At 38.0% G+C, this 23,608-nt stretch overlaps 1 protein-coding gene across 4 annotated transcripts in view; it reads left to right on the top strand.

Moving 5' to 3' along the window:
* LOC135477213 (lysine-specific demethylase 2A-like) overlaps nt 1-11,183 on the top strand; it is a 56,802-nt gene extending 45,619 nt beyond the window's left edge. For all 4 annotated transcript variants that reach the window (XM_064757371.1, XM_064757370.1, XM_064757372.1 and 1 more), the window contains 7 exons: nt 441-998; nt 1,851-1,934; nt 2,483-2,695; nt 2,951-3,196; nt 3,706-3,981; nt 4,924-5,061; nt 9,463-11,183. In XM_064757371.1, coding sequence (XP_064613441.1) covers nt 441-998; nt 1,851-1,934; nt 2,483-2,695; nt 2,951-3,196; nt 3,706-3,981; nt 4,924-5,061; nt 9,463-10,740 — 2,793 coding nt within the window. In that variant the 3' untranslated portion in view covers nt 10,741-11,183. The remainder of the gene's footprint in view (nt 1-440; nt 999-1,850; nt 1,935-2,482; nt 2,696-2,950; nt 3,197-3,705; nt 3,982-4,923; nt 5,062-9,462) is intronic.
* The last annotated feature ends 12,425 nt before the right edge of the window (nt 11,184-23,608 follow it).

Here is a 23,608-nt window from a genome sequence, read left to right as displayed (position 1 = left end):
ATTTGTGAAACACCAGTAAGTTGTTTGATTTCTGCTTCCTTGGCCGGTGCTATTTTCAGTACAGTATGTTATGGGTTAAGATGTGCGCCCTGTCCCCTCCGATTTTCTCCATTTATAAACCTGACAGCCATTTACAAACTATTTCAAGGAAATAATATGGATGTGACATCACTGATACCCTCTGGGTCACTGCAGACCACTGTGGAGTCGGACGTTGAAAAATCATTTTACTCAGTTGGAAAACTTCTAAAAACGAAAGAGAACTACTTTCCAAGACAGTGTTTTCATTTTGGGGTGTTCTTTGCTGTTAAGTGAAATACTCGTGTACATGCTTGATAAATTATAGACTTTTAAAAATTTTAAGCCATGAAAAACAATCTTTTTGCCACAACTGTTGTGACTAAGTCGTCCACTGAGCATTTTTGTGTTTCCATTTTCAGGTCCCTCAAAAGTTCAGATACCCATTCTACTCAGAAATGTTGTGGTATGTCTCTGCTCAGTATTTGCGGTGTCTTCAGGGGAAGTCCTACCTCTCCAAACCCATCAAGGAGAACTCCAAACTTGAGAAGAACGGAGATGTAAAAGTGGAAAACGGAGAAGAAATGCCAAGCACCTCCAAAGCATCTCGAACCATCAAAACAGAGCCTGAGAGCTCAGAGGGCAAATTGTCCAATGGCATCGAGACTAGTCCACGCCCTACAAGGTCATCCCGCCGAGGAGGTGGAGCATCAACTCCATCAAAATCCTCGACCAATGGCGACGTGGCTGAAGATGATGTAGAGCCATCTCCGAGCAGTTCAGCCGGATCAAAACTTGAATCTAAGGACTTTGACTTGGAGTCTTCCAGAATTGACGGGGAGAAACCCTGGGTACATCTGACTCCCTATGAGTTAAAGGGGCTCGCAAAGCTGACAGAGCTTCTGGAGAGCCTTCCCCCGACCAAGCGCTCTGTCCCTAAAGATCTGACCGACCCAGATATGTTGATTGAGGACATGAAGGTATTATGTTATTGATATCAAAACGGTTATGTGGCTTAAGGCACTCTAAGAGCACAGACCTTGGCCACAGCCAAATGTACAAATTAGTGGGACAATACTCTCCATTTCTGTCCAGTTGTCAATGGTGAGGAATCATTTTGGAAATTATTTGGGATCCAGGTACTGATTCTACGAAGATATAACTAACTTCAACTGAAAATTTGAAATATGAATTTAATAGCTGGAAGTTTTTGGCCCCAAGAAAGTTTGTCCACCTCATCAATGTTGTGTGAAGAAAAATGTGTCCAAGTTTTCATTTATACCAAAACCTAAGCATTTTAAGGAGGTTTTGGAATTTTACTTAAGTGAGAAAAGTCTTTGCGGAATTGGCCCCAGGGAAACCAACACCAAAATTTAACGGATTTGTCCTGAGCAGAAAGGCCAAGTTACATGTATCTTCAGAGATCAAAAGTTAATTGAGACGCCATTTCAAAATAAACTACATGGTGAGGCAACATCAACTTTAATACAATCAAAATATATAATTTTTACAACCACTTGTCACCTTAAACATACGTGTATGTGAAGTTTAGTTGCCTAAGAATTGTGTCAGACCATTGTGGAGTTTCACATTTGCCCTTTGCATTTCTCCTGCTACTTTAATACTGCAGAGTAAAATAAAGTAAAATGGTAAACAAAGCTTGTCATGTGTAAAGAGGAAGAGTGGTACATTAGTCCTAACTGGAAAATGTATGCGCAAAGCTACATAGCCTTGTTTTGTGTTGAATCTGTTTTTGACCAGATCTTTTTCAGTGATCTGAATACCCATACATGTAATACATGTTTCTAACTGTTTTCTGTACTTTCTGGCAGGCTCTGTTGAAGGACCATGAGAATGATGACCCTTCCAAGGCCGTCACTGGAGAAGAGGTCATCAAGTGGCCTCCATCTTCAAAGGTATGGCAGGTCCAGGTGTTCAGGGCAAGAACCATTGTTTTGTCGTTGGCTTAAAATTGGGAATTATTGCTTGAAATTGCTTGAAACCGGACCCTGCCAGCATCATTCGGGTGAAACACTGGTTCATGTTTCTGAGTTTTACGCTTCTGTGAATGGTGTAAATTAAGAAGATGTGAGTTTATAAGTTTTATGTTACAGTTTGTGAATATTGTGTAACTGAAACTGCATTGTGGAAGTAGAGGCTGGAGTGTTTCTATTGACAGATATTTTACACTTGTTATCTTTACCTGTACCTGTAAATGTATACCTGATAAAGTTGGCACCAACTAAACATGACTAAACATTTTTATGTTCTGGTATGAGCCATAAATGACCTACAGTTCATCAAAAATCCATTTTTGGTGGCAGATATATGTCATAAATATTACTTTTTGTGTTGAAACGTAAGTTTCTCCAAGATGATTCCAAACAGACCTGTTTGTGCATGTACATGCATGTATAAGTATATTGCTCTTTGTTCAAACATTTTCCATGCTGATCAATTACAGTTGACCAAAATCAAGACGAAGCCAACAGGTGGCAGTAAGGCAGCCAAGATGGGCAAGAATGCAGCTGGTAATCGCAGGCGCCGTACGCGCTGTAAGAAATGTCCTGCATGCGTCCGGGGCGACTGCGGGGAGTGCCACTTCTGTAAGGACATGAAGAAGTTCGGAGGACCGGGGCGAATGAAACAGTCCTGTATTAGTCGACAGTGCATGGCTGTAAGTCATTGCAGTATGATCTTTAATTTTGTTGTAAAATGCAGTTCTGCAGGCATATTTAGTTTTTTTCAGCCTTGTTTACAACTCCATGCAGGACATTGGCTGTTTGTTTATTTAATTAGTGCAGAAGAATGTTCAGATATTTTGTCAACTAATAAAATTGTTTCGTTGTTCATATTATTGCATCTAAAGTGTTTCACCATATTTTAAGGTTATCCCAGCCTGTGGTAAGTTTCACTGTTTGTATATTTTCAGCCGGTCCTGCCAAACACGGCCACCTGTATCATCTGTGAGACAGACGAGCGAAACACAAAGGATGGGAACGATGAACAGAGTTTGACAACGCTAATGGAATGTGGGAAGTGCTGGGAGATTGTCCACCCTGCTTGTCTTGTGTGGAAGTTTGAGGGGCTTCAGTCTGAGGGGGTCATCAACGAGGATCTGCCCAACAGCTGGGAGTGCCCTAAGTGCTGCCAGGGGGGAGGGGAAGGAGACTTTAAGGTAACATTGATGTGTTAGAGAGCAGCATTTGTACGGGATCTGTGGTTGGGTTAATATGCCATGTTGCTAGTAATATAATCATTTTCTAGTGATATCATTACAGAAGTACTGCTGTATCTTGAAATAAATTGGAAGAGAAGGAAAAGGATCTGAAACGTAATAAATTTACGTTTTTGCCACATTACTGCAAAATAAAGCATCTGAATTCGAAAATTTTCTCCTTTTTCATACATTTTACCCAGAAAATAAAGAGTGTTAAAGGCAAAAATTTAGATCGTGTACCAAATTCATGTATCAGAAAAATGCTCCATAATTAACCAATAGATCATGGCATACTGTCAAACGGTTTGCCCCGGCGAAGGTCCGTGGTTTACAATGGACGCTTCAGTTTTCTCCACCCACAAACCTACCGTAATTGTAAAATGTAAATGTTATTAAGCATTAAGCACCAGTATGATAAATAAGTAAATAAGCCTGAGGAGTAAGAACAGGCCATTTTTTATTTTCAGGCACGTAATGTGAAGGATGGCATCAAAGATTCAGATGGGAAAGCGGAAACAGGAGATAGTGAAATGAGTGAAGAAGAAGAGACGACAAATAGTAAGAAACTTAAGAAAGTAGAGGGCAAGCGAGTGACGTCTAAAGTCAGCAAAGTGTCTCGGCTGAAGAGTATCTCTCTGGCAGGAAAACGAGGAAGAGTGAAGAAGTCTGTTTTACTCTCGGCAGGAATGAAGAGGAACAAAGTGCTGCCTGCAAAAGTGAAGGCCTCGCTTACAACCGTCAAGGTAAATAACTCTCAGTTTTCAGTTTTGAGACAGCCAGTCTCAAACATTACTTACTTGACTGACGGAAATTTCCCACAGTGGAGGTAATTTTTCCCTGGGTTCCCACCTTGTTTTGGAAAATCACGCAGTATATTGCCTCTAAAATTTCATTCTAACAGTTCGGTCTGGAACATTTTTCACATAGTTCCCCAAGTCATATTGCTCATATATATCCTTGTATATGTCTGTGACTAGTCCATAAATCTGTGAGGTGACTGATTTACTTTGGATGTTTATGGAAATTTGATTTGTGGAAGTGACCCCTGACCTTCCTTATAATATGGTCTGGTCTTTTATATCCTTAAAACTTCATTGTCATGATGTGTCTTTGTCCATATGTTGGAGAATCTGTCCAAAGGCAAATTGATCATTATTCTCTCACCAATGCGGTCGTTGTGAGTTCAATTCCAGCTCATGCAGATCGTCGTGTGTACCCCCTGAGCCCACGTTTCCTTCCCCCATAACTCTAGCTGCCGTTGTATAATTCAAATATTATTGAGTACTGTGTAAAACATCAATCAGATAAATAAGTAGATAAATAATGCAGGCTGGCGTTGTATAAATGAAATATTCTTGAGTATATGAAAGCACTAATTAAATAAATAAATGCTGGACACCGTCATATAAATGAAATGTTCTTGCGTACGCCTTAAAACACCAGTCATATAAATTAATTAATAAGTAAATGTTGCAATGCATATTTAATTTGTTACAAGTTTGATGATGATAATATGTCATTGCCAAGGCAGAAATAAACAACAGACTACACAAGCTTTAATAGGATAAATCTACTTGAGGCAGGAAAAGTCCCTCCTCTGAACTAATGATAGAACACCAATCGAGCTTTTATTAAATAAATGTCCGTAGATAATTTACTGTTTCTTTTTTTTTTTCTTTTTGCAGAAACTGATGAGGAAGGGAGAGCTTCCAAAGGGACACATCTCACCCCCTGTGGTGACACGTTCTGGGAGAACAGTGGTGCAGAAACGTGTGATGGAGGATGATGAAATGGAAAGTCCCACAAAGAGACAGAAACGAGAGGTAGTGAAACCACGAAGATATTTACAATAAATATTTATCCCCCATGCACCAAGATCATGAGCAGTCTTCATTGTAATCATTGACATTGCCTCCCAATGTCATTGACTGCCATTATTCTGATACTTCACATTGCCTACCAAATTCATTTGCAATGCATCAATCTTGTCATTCATTTTGCCTTCCAAGGTCATTTACAATCATTATTCTTATTCACAATGCCTACCAGTTTGTACTTTTCTTTCCAGTTCTTCATATTGCCTACCAAGGTCATCTGCTCTTTTCAGTTTTTAGGGTTAATGTAGCAAGTTCCCATACGGATTTTGTACATTCAAGGGATAAATTGTCTTCCACATTTAGCTTTAATCTTATATTTTTCATGGTATGGGAATCTTCAGCTGGCCTCATTAAGGTACAACTGATAATGTTCCTTAGTCATAATTTGTTTATGATTTGATACTTTTGAGCCACATCTCTAATATTGTTCCGTCATTTAAATGCATCATTGCACAACATAGTTTTTCTGAAGTCAGTATCCTAGATGGTTACTCCAGGAGTAGCATGATCATTGTGGCTTGACAAATGGACGCACAATACATTTACATATTTATTTATTTATTTATTGAATTTGTCTTACAAATTTGCATATTTAATACTATAAAGGCCATCAGGCTTATGCGGGCAGAAAACTTTTCTACCTGACACAACTATCTGACAAAACCATAGCTGAACTATGGTGTCTTTGATTTGAACCCACAACCTCATTGATCAGTAGTAAATAGGCGGCAGCAAAAAAGCAAGCCGAATTTTAATGCACAATTTTCTGTATGTGTACTTAAAATTATGGATATAGAATTGCATGTTAGTTACATGTAGATTTGATGTTAGAAGTAGTGATTGTTTTTTGTGATTTCTTATTATTTTCCTGCATACATGTATCCCATATTTTTTTATCTGCATATATTCATCATTTCATCTTACAGCCGAGTTCATTTTTATACCTTGTTTTTTTTTATCATCATCTGTCACTCTGTTGAATAATTGACCTAATACATTGTATGAATATAAATGTACTTGCTGTTTACCTAATGTGCTAATACATGTACATTATTTTGCCTTTAATATCAAGCAAAAAGTACAATTGCTACTTAAGCCTCATAAAGAAAATTCCTTGTTTCCCTTCACTGTCTGCTCCGACCGTGTCTGGAGCCCTGATTTTCAAATAATTTTTGTTGAAGACTTTGTGAAGAGGAAAAGGTACATGTATGTTACAAAGAGTAAGGATCTTTTCATTGGTTTTAAAAGTGGAACAGACTGATGCAGATGCTGTTAGTTACATGGTTACTCAGTGATAGGATATGCAAATGTATAGCGTCAATAATCCTCATATTGGGCAAGCTGTCAAGCCGAGTACAAGGATTATTGACACTACATATTTGTGTACCCTATCACTTAGTAACCATGTTGCAAAGTTATCCTGCAAAGACCCATCAGTTCAGTGCAGTAGACCAATGTTTAAGCGGTCACTTTAGCGATATGACCATTGAAGGCACAAGCCAACGTAGGGGGGATTCATCTGCAGGATTCGAGAACATATCTGTACCCCATATGACCATTGTTGTCCAGTAAAAAGCAGAGTATTTTGTCTGATGCAGGATAAATGTACATTCTGTACAGGTCTGCTCATTGAAAAAGTATTGTTCCTTATATAAAGCTTTTTAAATGTTTTTAAAGTTCTCCAGAAAAGAAAAAATAATTAGTATTCACCCCTGTCATTAGACAGAGAATATTGTGTTATAGCGATTTTGTCCGTCTGTCGGTATTCATGTCCGGGCTATATCTCCAGCAGTTTTCCGCATAAAGTTTTAATTTTTGGTGGATACATAGATACACAGATGATAATGTCATGCAGCTCACAGTTGTCCATTTTCGTGGTTTTCATAGTAACCAGATAGCCATTTTCCTTATATATACTATATAGATAGATATGATTTCATGTCTGGGCTATAACTCCAACACTTTTCTGCACAGAATTGTAATTTTTGGTGGATGCAATCATACACAGATGACGATATGTAACGACTCACAGTAACCAGGACAGGAGTTGAAATGAACAACTCCTGTCCTGGTTGCCAGTTTCCCAATATATACTAATAAATAGATTTGATTTTGTGTCCGGGCTTTAACTCCAACAGTTTTTCACATAGAGTTTTAAATTTTGGTGGATACATAGATACACAGGAAGATATGTCGCGACTCGCATTTGTCCATTTTTGCAGTTGTCATGGTAACTAGATAACAAATTTCCTTATATATACTAATAAATGGATTTGATTTTCATGTCCAGGCAACACCATCACAAACAGCTCCCCACATACACCACCCTGCCCCGTCACGACTCGCATTTGTCCATTTTCGCAGTTGTCATGGTAACCAGATAGTGATTTTCCTTATATATACTATAGATAGGAATGATTTCATGTCCATGCTACAACAACAACTGTTTTCTGCCTAAAGTTTGCATTTTAGGTGGACACCTGTGTCCACTTGGGATGAAGATTGCCCTCGGGTTATGCTGACCACAGTGCTGCTGGTATTCTCTTATACATTACAAACAAATGCATTTGTTGAGGCGTATGTTGTGTTCACCTGGGCTCATGTTTAGCTTTGTGATGGCAAACAATTTCTTTATGTGGCCTTACATTTAAAGATTAAGTTATATATGAACTATTGAGCATTTTGTTTATTTATTGAGTTGTGAGTACTGCATGAACTGTGTAAAAACAGTGACACTCACCAGGATAAAATGAAGGAACTTTTTTTACTTGATTTGTTTAATTTGAAATAGAAAATGAGGTTTTATCTAGCTTGTAAATACCGTACTAAAAAAGATGGAAACATAAGAAGTCAAGCTTAATATTGATATGTTCTTGCACTTTCTAACCCATATTTCAAGACCCCCAAACCATTGGGTCCAAATTAAAGCTGCATTTGGCCCTGTATATATTTACACTGTATTCACTGTTTTATTATGCTCACAACATTTTGAATTTTGAAGTTCCCCTGAGTAATTTATTTAACTTGTTCTCAAGTTACAGGTATTGTTATAAACCAAAAAATCCCTTTGAATAAAACACGCTCATTAGTTGGTCAACACAGTTTATCATGTCTGAATACTTTGTCACATTGTACAACCCTACTAATAATATTGTATGCGACCTAAAATTTTGTTCATGGCTTAGTTACTCATTTTTTTCTGCTTCTGAAAGGTCTGTTGAAGGTGTTTCAGTTTGTTTGGAAGGTGGACTGATATCCTTCTAGAATAATACAACTTGCAGCACCAGTGGTAGTATGTCATCACCTTTTTGGCATTTAAAATGCACTGATTTACATGTACTTTTAGATCATTAGTTAGGAAATGGATATGCAGTTTTACAGTCAATAATTATTGACAGTCAGTGAGGTTATTATTTCATGATAGGTTATTTGAACAGTTTTTTGTTCAATGAAGTCCACTTGTCTTTCACTAACATGATGTGTCAGAATAATATGGTATGCTTGGGAAAAGTTTGTCTGTAACTTGCTAAAGATCCTGGTTTACACCATTGGCTCTGGGGCAACTTTCACAAAATTTCATAAGTCATATTTCAGCTGTGGTGAAAGTGAAAAATTCTTGAGTGTGTTGTTAAACAACAACCTTGAAATAAGTAAATAAAGACTGTAATGACTCCTCTATTAAGAGTTGTTGTGACATGGACTCCTCCCCATCATCATCTTGTTAAGATCCTCCATTGTTTACTTGCCTTGTTAATCCTCAGATTTATGTACTATTGGACATGATTTGTTCTTATAATGATCCTTTTTTCCCCATTTCATCATTTAACCAGATTTCCCTGTGAGTTGTGTGTTTTCTGTTGCACCTTGTATAAATAATTTCTTCCTTCCCATTTATCCGATATATCATCTTTCCATCTGGATTCTTTTAGCCATGTACGTGTCTTTCCAATTCTGTGCCTGCTTGTACCTTGAGACATCTCCCGTTGTGTTGCCCTCATCGAACCATGCCTTTTTTGCATTCCCTGCTTTGCCATTATATCATCTTCACTGTCCAGACATGTGTGGCATTCCATGTTTACAGCATTCATCATTTCCTCTTTGTTTCCCGTTTTCGCCTGTTTTCACTGAGATGTTCCGTCTTTTCACATTTTGTCACCCTGGCTGACCCATCTTTTTTTTTCATCTTCACATTTCATCATCCACCCTGCACAATGATGCTGTTTCCTTGAGGCATGTCCTGTTTCACATGTTACAGCTGTCTTGTTCCTGCGCTAACCCCTACATCTGCTTGCTATGAAATATTACTTCCTACATCAAGACCTCAGATCACATTTTGTGTACTTGCAGGAAACCATATCTCCTCCAAGTAGAGGGCGAGGTTTCCGTGGAACGAGGGGAGGGGTAGCGATCCCATCCTCATCAGTGAGAGGTCAAGGGTTACGTGTGCGTGCTGAAGGGAGTGGCCGTGGTAGAGGAAGAGGAAGGGGCAGAGCCTCCAAGACCACCAATGAAAGTGGCACGACATCTGGTGATCAGTCAGTGCTGGATTCAACGGGTTTGAGCTCCCCTGAATCTTCTGTTGCTGGCCAAGGCTCAAGGGGAAGCACTCCAGTATGCAGCGACAGAACTGGAGAAGCCGGAAAGGGCAAAAACAAATCTAAAAGTGCTTCAGCAGATGCCAAGGAGCCAGTGCCTAAACCTGTTCAGACAATCCCACCGAAATACGTGGTGAGGCCGGCATCGATTCCACCACCTTCTGGAACACTGGAGCTTGACAATGGCCAGAAACACATCCTCTCACAAAATGTATGGCAGAAAATTTTCCAGTACTTGCCCCATGCTGACCTGGCACGTTGCATGTCTGTGTGCAAAACCTGGAATCGTTGGTGTATTGACAAACTTTTGTGGTATGACCTTGACCTGTCGCACAAGAAAATCAAGCAGGTTCACTTGGTGGGCGTCGTGCGGCGTCAACCAACCATCCTCAACCTTAACTATGCAGTGATTTCACCCAAGCAGCTAAGCTGGCTTATTGAACGCTTGCCTCACGTCAAGAAACTGAGCCTTGCGTATTGCTCATGGGGCACGTTGTCAGCACTGTGTTCGTCCTCATGTCCATTGCTGACGTACCTAGACCTCAGTTGGGCCAGCGGGCTGCGTGACGTCTGTTTCAAGGATCTCATTTCCCCCGCCGCTGATCACCGGCCTACCGTCAGAATCGTTAGCCGCCTTCACAAACTGGTTGAACTGCAGATGGCTGGCACGGACATATCCGACAGCTCATTGGCTATCATGCCACGTCACCTGACCAACTTAGAGAAGCTGGACTTGAGCTACTGTATCAAGCTCACCAACAAGGGCATAGAATACCTCACCAATGAAGGGACATCCACACGCTACAACCTCAAGGAACTGGATCTAACCGGATGTAACCAGTTAACTGATGAATGCTTGACATTCCTGGCCAACTGCCCCAAACTAGTGCGCCTCAAACTGAAGGCCTGCCACAAAATATCTGTGGAAGACTGTCAGGCTTTTACGATGACGTACGCTCATCGAAAACTCTCCCTGTGCGGGGACTTTGATAAACTTATTGTCTGTGCCGATGAAGAATCAAGCACATAGTTACAAGATCATGATATAAAACTGCATTTGTGTGATTATTTAATCAGGTGAGAAAGTGAGCACATGTATGTATGTACAAGGATTTGAGAATGTAAGCACATTAGTACAGGGTTGAGCCGAAGTGGGTTGTCATATCTTCTGCTATGAGAATTTGGGTCTATAGTTATCTGGTCCTCAGGGTTGAGCCAGGGTAGTTATGTGATCATCAGCTATGAGAATTTGAGCCCATAGTTACATAGTTGTCAGCTACATGTATGAGAACTTTAGCCCGTAGTTATATGGTCGTCAGCCTTGTGGATTTGAGCCTGTAGTTAGGTGATCATCAGCCTGAAAATTTGAGGCTGTAGTTATCTGGTCCTTAGCTTTGAGGATTTGAGCCCATAGTTACATGATCATCAGTTATGAGAAATTAAGCCCATAGTTATGAAGCTAGCAGGAGTGAAGATATGTGGTCATCAGCTATCAGGATTTGATAGCACAGATATGTGATCAGCCTCTATGAGGAGATGGAGTGAGATGGAGATTTGAAGATGTAAATGTGGGTACATGTCTGAGGTTGTGAATAAGCTGAATGTTCTATGATGGAGCATTTCATGGTATATCTGTAGACTCATACATGAGAACTGGTGAGAAAACTTCATTTCAAGCTTGAACACACCAAGTCGATTTTATGCTTAAACTTACGTATGCTTTTACTTTCGAGAACCTTCAGTTATGCATTACACATCCTTAAGGTGTAACTTTGAAAGTCTAAATTGACCATTGCATTGGGATGTACATTCTACATAAAGTATAAAAACAGATTTTAGTGGCGTGAATCTGTTTTTTTTTTTTCAAGTCGTTCACACTGATCATAAGTTGCATGTGTTTCCTTCTAAACAAACCCTGTTTTAATTTATCTGTCGAGAAAGATAAGTCATTTGAAATGGCCCCCCATTATATACCCCTTGCACAGTAATAAGTAAAATAAGAGACAACTCCGACATTTAGAAGAGCTGCCTTACCTTATCTTGTCTTCTCTGCCTCTTTTTTTAGAAATACCCTGTGTGGATGAGATTATATGCCTGCAGCAACAATGGCAAACTAAATGAGGGGTCAAATGTTCTTGCTGCTGTTTGTCTTTATTTCACTCTTATGTTGGGGATCCATGGTTCGAATGTTTCACGTACAATATTGTGAATATTTATGGTTAAAGCATAAAACATTAAAACAACAAGGTTTATTGATTATATAATGACATTTTTGTTATAATGACAAGCTCTGTCTAAGGGATTATGGTTTATATATTGTTAAGTAAGTCATAAAGAATGATTTCAGTGAAAGCAGTTATACAGTATAAAAGATAGTAATGGGTGCATCCTGAATACCAAAAGTCGTCAATGAATTTGACCAATAAAGCGTAACTTAGCTTCAAATTGGAAACGTAATTCTCAAGATTTTGTTGACTAAAATGTTTTGGTAGCAGCACATAGGAACTTCACATTTGTAAAATTAAACTTACCTTATCAGGTGACATTCCTCAAAACATGCGCTATGTCTATTTCGAATTTGTAGAGGAATTACATGTAAGGTAGTTAAAAAGTTAGCCAATGACAAAGTGAGTGGAGGCAATGGTGATATTCAAGAGATGAAAACATAAAAATAATGCCAAAAAATTTCTGAAGAAAAAGGTATTTGAAAAAAATTTTGTATGGTGGGGATTTGGAACCACTGTTTGGTATGTTCTAAATAAGGATGTGATGCATGTCTATTAAATTTATTTGAATGTAGATTTGTTGTTCATATCCAAACATGTGTATGTTATCTAAGTTATGATAATATTTATGAGTACATTAAAAAAATAAATGTGATCAAAATCTAGGCTGAACACATTTGTTAGATGAAAAGACCAAATTCTAGTGCAAATATATTTATTAAACATGTGCTACATCCCCAATTATAACATTTTTAAACAAAGAAAATACACATGTATACCAAGAGGTGGTCCCAAATACCCATAACACAAATATTATTTTCAATTGTCTTTCTCTCTTTAAAGAGAACTTTCCGCTCTTTCGTCTGAACTTTAGGTAATTTTTAAGTTTTCTCCACCTTTAACTGGATGGATGTTCCAATAAGGCGGGCATAATATACATATGCATTAAGAGTAAAACAGATACGCGGAGCAAAAGTGTTGATAAGTGACAGAGGTAATACAATTCACCAAAATTAACCTTTAGTTGTTTTTCTTGAAGTTGGACATAAATAAAGTACACGTTATATGTAATTCACAGATCTAGACAAAAGGCAAACAGGGATATACATTTTACATGGATGTGTAAATTGCTAAAAATGTGTTGGTGAGGTCTGACACACCTGTGTATTCTTGAATTGCAGACTTCTTTGGTAACTGATGTCAAAGCCAACCGATACTGCGCATTTAGGTACATTAAGCGATATGATCGTATAGTAGATCATTATAATCATTCTTCAAATAAGGGACCAAATTAAGTCAGTTATGGCAGGTCAAGTGATATTTCTGATAAATTTTTGTCCATTGAAGTTACCATCTTCTGCTGTTGAGTTCAGTCAGTGATATCAAAGCAACTAGGAATTGAACCTTGCACACTATTAGAATAAAGTTTTAATCCGCTCTTACTGTTTAAAGCAAATATATGTTCCGCATTGTTCCACTTAAAGCCTGGCCTTTAAAAATGCACTGTCAGAAGCACAAAAAGGCCTTAATATGACTCTTTTGATGCCAACACCTAAGTTTTTCGAATAAGAAATTTTTGAAATTGCACTAACAACCCATAAGTGGCCCTATAAGGTAGATAAATCAATAAGAATCAACAAGTTGTGTCACTTAATAAGCCGATGGTTAACTACCGTAATTTGATACTGAAATGTGACCCGGATACCCTGGCAAGTTTTGAGTCACTTCTCGAGATTTCAACTGATATGTTTTAGTTCCCTTTAGGCTACTGCCATTTTTTATACATCTGCAAATAATGATGGGTGACATTATGGCCTGGCTTTGTCTGTCCGTCTGTACGTACATTAACTAGTTAGACTTTAATATCAACTTTTGTCTCAAACACCAGACCAGAAGCCTGTTGAAAACCAGTTACATGAAGTTACATGTATGTTCCTTTTCGTGATGTTTTTATTAGTTTTTTCACTATACATTAATTTGCTTTTTGTTTGAACTAACAAAACTGCTTCAATATTAACATCAATCAGGTAAATAAATGGACATGTAACTCTGCCATGATGGAGGTATGTTGAGGTTCCAAACATTGTACATCCATAAACTGTGTCACTATTTGATGTTTTTCAGTGACTACAATTATATTTAAAAAGCCAGCATAAAACAATTTTTTGAGTAAACAGCCTCCAACGTATCCCCCCTCAGGCATCAGGGTGCCTTGGACTTGACTGCCAAAAGAATATGAACCGACCACGAGGTTCCCTTTCTTGCAGGGGTGGGGGAAACTTTATGTTATACAATGTAATTCATTTGCTTATCGTGCTGTGAAATGGTGTGAAAGTTGCACTGATTCTTACGGTAAATGTGAACATCAAAAACCATGATAATTGCTAGCGTCGCTCTGAGCAACAGTCATTCATTTGTTCATTGGTATAAATAATTTAATCATTTGATCCACCTTTATCCTCTTAATATGTTGCTAGACTCAGTGAATAATCATTTGAAATCAGATAACTCGATGATATAAAACTGATAAAAACTTTTCGTTTATTGTGAGGTTTTTTTTTTTCAGCTTCACAAAATTTAAGAGAATGTTTATACTGCAGATGTAATGAATGAGCCATTTTCGTTCTTCATGTTATAGTTTCTGAAAGGTTTACCATGCAGCAAATTCATTTGTCAAAATTCGAGTGAATACAGAATAATCCTGATCGTTCTTTTTTTCTTTTGTTTTTGTTTTTGTTTTTTTTTTTGGCGGGTGTAAATTGTTATTTGGTTCATTTTCCTCATTGATGAAAGGTTTTTTTTAAATCATATTGCATTTTAGTAAACATGAGAATGATGTGCCCTATTAAACTGTCGACTTTCAACCAGTTCGTTAGTCAGTCTGTCACTCTCTTCCAAGCGAAATATTGATGGACACATAGGCTGGTTTGGACTCAGATGAAGACAGTAACATGGAAGATGACTGGTGATTGAGAACAAAATTCTTACTGCCCTAAAACTCAGCTTTGAGCAACCATGCATGAGACGTCAGATTCTGAAATTCACTCATTCTTTGTACACAGAAATTTGGCACCCATTTGGTTATTTAACTATGCCTAGCAGTTTGTATAAAAGTGGTGCATTTTTACAGTAGTTTGTGTGGAAGTTTTGGATAAACATGTAGACTTCTTGAAAGTGGTACAGGTGTTTGTGGGAAAGGTTTAGTTATCATATACTGGAAAGTCGGTCGTCTTATAACTGAATAAGAAATTACTTTTACTAGACGGGCTAAACCCTGTGTGTGCATGTGAGTCTCCGTGATGTGAGCTACTAGCCTGCCAGGGAGCAGCCTGTAGTGCACTTGTGGAACGATAGTGGACTGAATGCGTGTGTGCATGTACATGCAAAATTAACGTACCTATATGGTTGGCTGCTCTCTATTCCTCACAAATCAGTGCAGTATCTGCACATTCACGCCAGCTGGTATAGCTGGTTAGACGGCAGTGAAATGTCAGCTACATGTAGGAACCTGTTAAGCCAGGAGGCCAATTATCCTGGTTGGTAGTGGTGGAATGATAGTGAAATGCTAGGAGTGTACTAAAGATGAGCTTGCGGCTTGCCCCAGAGAACAGTTCCCAAGTTGGCACTCATGGTTAGGACGATAGTGAAATGCCAGGAGCCTGCTGACGATGAGGTTGTGGTGAGCTAGTAGCTTCCCACAATGAACCTTTGTTCGAATTGGTACTCTAACGAGGTATGTGTGATGTGACCCTCCAACCTTGTCGTGACAATAAGGATTAAATGTCTGTGTAGCGAAACAATTCAGAAGGTGCCAATCTCCTTGTGCACCAGTTAACTATTCATTAATCAATGTATTTTATCATTATAAAACAAAGCACAGTCCCATGTTTAAAACCACTGTAAATAGTGTATCGTTTTCTCATGTGAGACATACCGTGGAAGGATACTTTATGACATGAACATGTACAATAAGTATAACAAGAAGTCTTTTTTTTTCTTTTCATCTAAGAATAATGTCTATCATGTGTAATTATAATTATTCACACAGTTCTGTAATTTGTTACAAAAAGTTTCCACTTGTCATTCTTTTTTTTTTCTTTGTTTGTTTGTTGTTGTTTATTTTTTTGTGTGTTTTTTTTTTTTTTTTTTTGGCTTTTAATAAAACCATTTGTTTAACTACGTGAATGTTTTTGTTCTTGATGAGATAAATTGACAGGAGGCCTTATTTCACCAGTTACGTGTGACCGTTTTCCAGCTATCACACTGTCATCACTGACCTGGTTTTTCTCTCTGTGTCGTATGTCTTCAATTATATTGTGTAGTGTTTACGCATCCACACATGTCCGCCTAATACTGACGTTAAAACACATTAGTATAAAGGTATACATGTTATACTATTATCCTTATAAACAGAGTTATTTCTACATTAATTGATTTATTACATTAATTGATTATAATGTTTGATGGGAGCGGGCCGTGGTCTGGTGGTTAAATGAGTTGGAAAATCACGGTGCAGGTGCAAACCCATCCTTGAGCAGGGAATTTGTAGATGCCTCCACTCTCACTAAATACGGGAACTTGTTGACGCTCTTGTTGCAGTTCACCCACTTTAATGTTCCTTGAACACCCCTTTTCCGCCTCTAATATTGTGTGGATATCTGTACATCAGTTCGTCAGCGTATATAACTTGCCAAAGGCCGCTGGTTTACGTGAATATGTAACCAAGTAGGATGAGTAATCAGATGGACGAGGGATGGTGTGGCAGTCAGCAGATGACACCCGTGCTGGCCAAGTTAGAGAACACCACTTCACTTTGTTCATAAGCTTTACTGTTTGTAGATACTGGCAACGGCTCTAGCGAATGTGCCAGGTTTGAACAAGAGCTGAATGGTATAAATCTACTTTACAGCATTTGACTACACGGCTTTGTAAAGAAACGTGGTGTGTTGTTCGAAAGTAAACTATAGAGAGCCGAGAAAATACAAATATGTGAGCTACTAAGAAAAATTTCCTTTCGGCCTTTGATGACTACTAGATCTGAGGTCTGTTTCGTGCTTCCTGCCTTATCTTCAGACATGCATGTAGAGGCTAAGCTGGGAACATGTCCGACCGATCTTAAAGATATCGAAGAAACTATGGAAACTTATGTTAAAAATGATCAAAAAGGAATAAAGTAGATCTTTCAGTGCTTCATACTTGGCTCTGGGTTGTTTATGAAATCCACGATACTAATACTGCTGCTCTTCCAGCTGTCAAACAATTTCTGAACGGACACCTCAAATTAAAAAAACTTCCGTTAAATCCGTTGCCAGTGGGATGATGGATTATCAATAATTTCAGATCATTAACAAATTATTATAGGAACTGATTAATCCGTTGGATCGACGAAAATGAAATCAAATACAAAAGCATTCTTCTATTTCACTACATACAAGGATTACCATTGTTGGGATGTCTCGCTAACTGAGTTGGTTAAATTTAGAAACATTTAGGTGAAATTAAGGGAAACCGTTTATGAACAGTGTATGGGGATTCCCATTGGTACAAACTATACCGTTTTCTGGCATACTTGTACCAGTTCTCTGAAGAACAAGACTATATTCGGAAGTTATTGAAGAGAATGAAGGCTCGATCTTTCTGATTCACTAGACAATATTTGTTGATCTACTATAGCATCAAACAACCACTGTCTATATCAAATATATAAAGATACATAGACACATAATTATCAAACTATGCTAGATTTTAAGGAAAGTACAGACTTCTCAGATGGTACGCTTTACAACAAGAGGGATAGTTTTCATTTTCAAATTTCCTCTTCATGAGGAACAATTTTGTCAGAATCCTTCATGAAAAATCATCTGACTGCAATGCTTCGTAAGGAGCCATTCGATCACAATACTTCAAGAATAACCAGTCGATCGCAATGCTTCATTAGGAACCATTTGGCCAGAATGCGTCCTGAGCAACAATGTGATCACAATGCTTCAGGAGGAACCATGTGGCTACAATGTTTCATGAAGAACCATTTGGCCATAATGCTTCAAGAAGAACCATTTGGTCACAATGCTTAGAGAAGAACCATTTTGCCACGATGCTTCATGAGGAACGATTTGACGACACCACTTCAAGAAGAGCCATTTGGTCACAATGCTTTCAGAATAATCATTTAGCCATAATCCTTCCAGAAAAGCACTTGGCCATGTTTGAAGAAATGCCATTCACGTGAATTTACAATATCCTGCGTGTTGTATACAGTTTGATAGGGAATTGGCCAGGAGACTGGTTTTAAAACTAGAGTATTACAAAAAGGCTACATTGTTATCGAGAACTGGAAAGATGTTATATCGCATCCACCAACTACGTTGGTGAAGGATTAATGTTTACTTCACTGGTGTTTAATCCCATTCTTAAAACTTTCCTATTACCATGGCGATCAGTTATAGGAATGTAGGCAAGCCATCAAAAAGAATTTTTTGACAAACCCTAGCACGTGTGGGGTACACCGATACATACCCCATAGTAGTGGAAGAAAGGTGGTCTTAACCGATAGATTACGCGAATGATCAGTGTAGTCTACAGCCTCGTCACCAATTCCCTACGTGGGAGGAAGCAGGAGGCATCTACAAATCTCTGTCCAGTGGCAAGGCTGAACCAACGTACACCTTGCGAGCCCAAGCTCCCCACAGGCATATTTGTTGGTTTGATTGATGTTTTAAGCCGTACTCAAGAATACTTGTATTTTCACTGATACGACGGCGGCCAGTGCCATGGTGGGAAGGGGGGGGGGGGGGGGGGGGGTCGGGGAACCAGGCGGATCCCGGGAGAAAGCCACGACCATCCACAGGCTGCTGGCAGAGCTTCTCATGTACCGACGGATAGGGAATGGACTTGAACTCACAGTGACCGCATTGGTGAGAAGCTCCCAGGTCACTGCGCCGCGCTGGCACGCTAATCATTTCGGCCACATGTAGGTGTTTTCCTTCAACTGACGAATGAGTAAATATCTAGACAAAGATTAAAGACAAAAAAAAACGTCTGCATGTTAATCGTATACATGTTTTACTTGAAAGAGAAATACATGTATAAACTTATTTGTCTCCTTCCATAATATATTGGGAAGTGATACCTCTAATATAGAGGAGTAGAATGCATGTGGCTGGACAAGGTAATGTAACACAAATCAATCAAAGCACCATGCTGTGCTCAACATACCGATAAGTAAAGCAACAGTTCACCTACATATATATACAGCACATGTACATATTATGTATTTCAGATCAAGTTTTCAACCTGAAGGTGTCCCAAAAGGGCGTCCACTATCTGCTAGAGATCATTGCATTGACACAGCTTTAATTCTCGGTACTTTTCTTATTTTATCCATATCCAGCATAATCTGATAACATGACAGAAAATTTGGTCTTTCAATTCTTATTTGACAAAATCCACTCAATTTTATAACTTTCTTTTGTTGTTCCTGTAAAAAAAAGGTTAGCTGAACATCAAACAAACCTTTCAACGCTTCAATGGTTTTTTGTTTTCTTTTCTTTTCATTTTATTTTGCTGTGCTTTTCTTTTAATCGTTTTTTTTTTTTGTTTTCTTTCTGTCCCAATATACCTACAACAGTTCCACACCTTTTCCCTACAGGATACATTTAATTATAAATGATACATTTAATTATAAATGATACATTTAATTATAAATGACACATTTCCCCCAGTGACCATTCCTTGATGTTTCACTGTTTTCTATATATATAGCCACTCACACACCTGGAGGCATCTTTCCAGTTCATACAAATAAAGCTTGAAACTGACCATAATTCAGCATCTGATCCTCACCCAGGCAGTGCTAGACGTTTACAATGAAGACAGCTACACTTGCATAACCCAAGAACAATTCTGACATCTAGATGTAGATACATGTAGTAAAAACGTTAAGATACATATTCAGTAACATTTCTTGCGGACAAAACATTCCTCAGTAGCTCAACTCTTACCACAGTTTTCATATATGACTGAAATTAATAATAAGCAATATGAAACCTTCAAGAATTTACCCAGGAAATAAAAATCCATGCACTGTATATATTCTGTTTGTTGACTATAAATGCAATGGGTTTTTTTTGTTCAAATAATACAGGTATAAAAGTGAAACATCTCCAAAATCCTCTATTAATTCACATGAATAGAATAGACAACATTAACTTCTTTACCAACAGGCCTATACAACAATCCTTACATGTGTCTATACTGTCCCTAATTCATCAAATCCTGAAACAAATCTACACAGAGTAAATTAAACCCAACTATGTGCTTTTCATAAATCACCCAAACCCAACACCATGTGGAGAAAGAAAATTACCAAATAAAACAGCGCAAAAACAAAGCAAAACTAAAAATAAAATTTACCAAAAATGGCTGCTAACTTGTTCGCCATCTAGCTTCTTGCGCGTACTCAAGAACTACTTTTTTTTATTACAAGGCCATATACATGTAAATGTTACCAGTGGAAAATAATGAGAAAAATTCAATAACCTAAGGGCTAACCAGAAATAATCAGTTAATGTAAAACCTATTACTACAACTACCGCATGAAGATGTTTTAAACGGAACACTCATGAAAAGATTTTAATACAACTATGAGAAAAATTTCATTCCTCGTTCATAAGATATTGATATCCTACCTTTTCAAAAACGAATTAAAAAAGTATTTTTCTACATACATGTGTGCTAAATGACATACACTTAGGAAGAGACTGGTGTTAAGACTAATTAAAGCCTGGGTTCACGTTTAGCACATTTTAACGACGGACCTCTACAAGTCACCAAGTGAGGCTGTCTCCACAAAGGTGGGTAGAAAAATTGATGGACACTGCAGATCAATATACTTTTAGGTTTCCTGCATAAAAATGTTATATACCATAAACAAACAAATTGAAAACAAAAATCAATAAAAAATAAAGCAGCGTAAATAATAGAGAATAACACAACAGCTGTTTAGATGCAGACTACAGTACTAGTACCATTACGGAATCCTATACAGCCGATAGAGACAGAATTTAAAATGGTATCTAACTATAATCATTGCCAAAAAGATACAAAAAAGAGAGAGAGGAAAAGGGCATAGCACAACTTTTATGATGTTGAAACCTCGTAGAAACAACATAAATTTAAGCAATTTAGAAACAACCTAAGGGGCCGTGTCTAGGTAAAAATAGGTTCTGCTCCCAAACATTAAAGGTGACATCGTGACTATGCGTAAAGAAGTTTTATAAAATGCACCTCAAAATGATGCTTTCTGAGAGCTTTGTAGTCTGTGAATGAAATAAATTTGCTAAGTTTCTGTTGGTAAACTATCATAGTTTTGTTCGATTTACTTTTTACTTTCAACACAGCTGGATTTTAATAGTTTGGGCGCCCATTGGTTTGGGAGCCAAAACATTTTCCGGACCTAAAATTGCTCTAGATGTGGCCCTGATCTACCACTTGTAAGCACTGGGAAGTTGCCTGAGTAACGTGCCATAAATAACTCTGTTGTCAACACAAGACATCTCAGGAGACACATGTTGAGACGTGCTGGTACAGCACTCAGTTATAACTCCACTATCTTCCATTTATATGACAAATAATTACAAACAGAGACATAACTATACAATACCACCAGTATACTGCTACTGACCCTATCTGTAGCTCAATTATAGAGATTTGGATAACCAATGGGTAAAAAATGAAAGAAATAAGATAAATATATTCCTAATTCTTCAACCTATTTGCATATTTCAATGCAATTTTAAAATGGTAGATCAGGACCACGTTTTTAATCTGATTTTGGAGACAAAACTAAACTGGTTGAATTGACCACATTCGCGGCTTCACAAACAGTAAAATTTTATTGGCCAACACCGAATAATGCCTTCAGAATGTGCTGAATTATGCTTGAATAAACACTTTGCAAACAACTGAAAAGGTTGAAGAATTACTGGAGGTCCCATATTCACAATAAACACATTCCAAAGGAATATTTGATTGATTGGTGTTTTTCACGCCGCACTCGAGAATATTTCACTTATATGTTAAACAGCATTATGGTACGAGGAGACTGGGCAGACCCAGGGGAAAACCCATGACCACCCGCAGGCTGCTGGCAGACCTTCCCACGAATGGCTGTTGAGGAAGCCAGCATAAGCTGTCTCCAGAGAAACAAGGTAAATACATGTAATTCCTAGGTGATGAATAATTGAGGCTACTCTCCACAGTGGGCTTTAATAGAGACAGCATACTGTGACATTTCTGGTACAAGGACTTGGTCTGGTCAAGTAAATCAACACAAAGAAAGATTTACACTTAACCAAATAATACATATATAAGGAAACAAAATCAAACTTGTTTAAGCGGTGATATACATGTATATGTTCAGACAGATTAAATATTAGAGTAAATATCAGACAGAGTAAATATCAGACAAACAAAAAGCCAGTCACCAAGCTGTTTAGATAGACAACCAACTGAACAAAAAGGACAGCTGGACAGACAATAGGACAGCTTGTCAGACAAACTACAACTTAACCAACAGAGAAATGACTATCTCTGAAAGCAGATGGACAAACAGAAAAACAGACAGTATATCCCTTCAGCTATGTGTATCTTAAAAGCCAGATGGACAGCCACTTTACATGTAACTACTTATAGTAAGCTAGCCAACAAAGCCAGCTAGCATGGCCAGATATTGTACGAGTAGAAAATTTGTACATGTAACTGAACAATCCAAGAGCAGGGGACCTGCTTCATAAATCTATATTGGGCTAAAGATTTCAATTTTCTTTGAAAAACAAACTATTTGCAGCTGGATACTCAAACTTTGCTGAAGTTCCACTACCACAAAACCTGCACGTCAGCAGTCAAAACTGTAATCAATCTGCTGCTATTTTAGTTCGGCGGACAATTTTACTACTAAGCCCCAAGCTATCTTGTGAAGAATGACCCTGGGTGTCCAGCAAAGTTGGTCCAAACTCAGTCATCTAATTAACAAGTAACAGACAACATATCTTATTACTGGGACATCTGAAAGACCAAAATCCCTGGCCACAACAACACAAGCATGATCTATGAACCCAAAGGTTTGGTATAGGAACAAAAGTGCATATTTATCTTGATTCTGAGAGTTTTACTGATCTCAAAAATATATTTTGAGGTTTGTATAGACGGTATAATGATATCATATTGAAAAAAGTAAGTCTTGGTACCAAATGTAAAGCTTTTTAACATTTACTGTAAATATTCAACCATTTCAACTTCTGAAGATGTTTATTCAGTGAAATTTATGCAAACTAGAGTGCTTTGTTTGTGTCAGTGAAGGCACAAGCCATACATGTTCTTTGCATTAAAAAGGTCCAATCCCAGTCACTGTGCTGTATACGCTTTTCCCGGATCTAATACAACTCCGGAAGCTTATCTTTCAAAATATTTGTTGTAAAACTGTTTCATTTATATCATTTTCAGCGTGCTAATTAAGAGTTTGCCTGTAGGGATAATTATAGATTAAGTCACAAGATAGCACCTGGAAAGCACACAAATGGGTAGGCCTACTGCATGGATTTGGCTATGCTTTGCAGGGCTTTTCAATGCATAATGCCAGCAGGCATTCATGGCATGACATCACACGGGCTCCTA

Source organism: Liolophura sinensis, chromosome 10, assembly GCF_032854445.1.
Source record: "Liolophura sinensis isolate JHLJ2023 chromosome 10, CUHK_Ljap_v2, whole genome shotgun sequence".
Lineage (NCBI taxonomy): Eukaryota > Metazoa > Mollusca > Polyplacophora > Chitonida > Chitonidae > Liolophura > Liolophura sinensis.
Note: the sequence above shows the minus strand (reverse complement) of the source record. Positions and strands in the feature narration are given on the sequence as shown.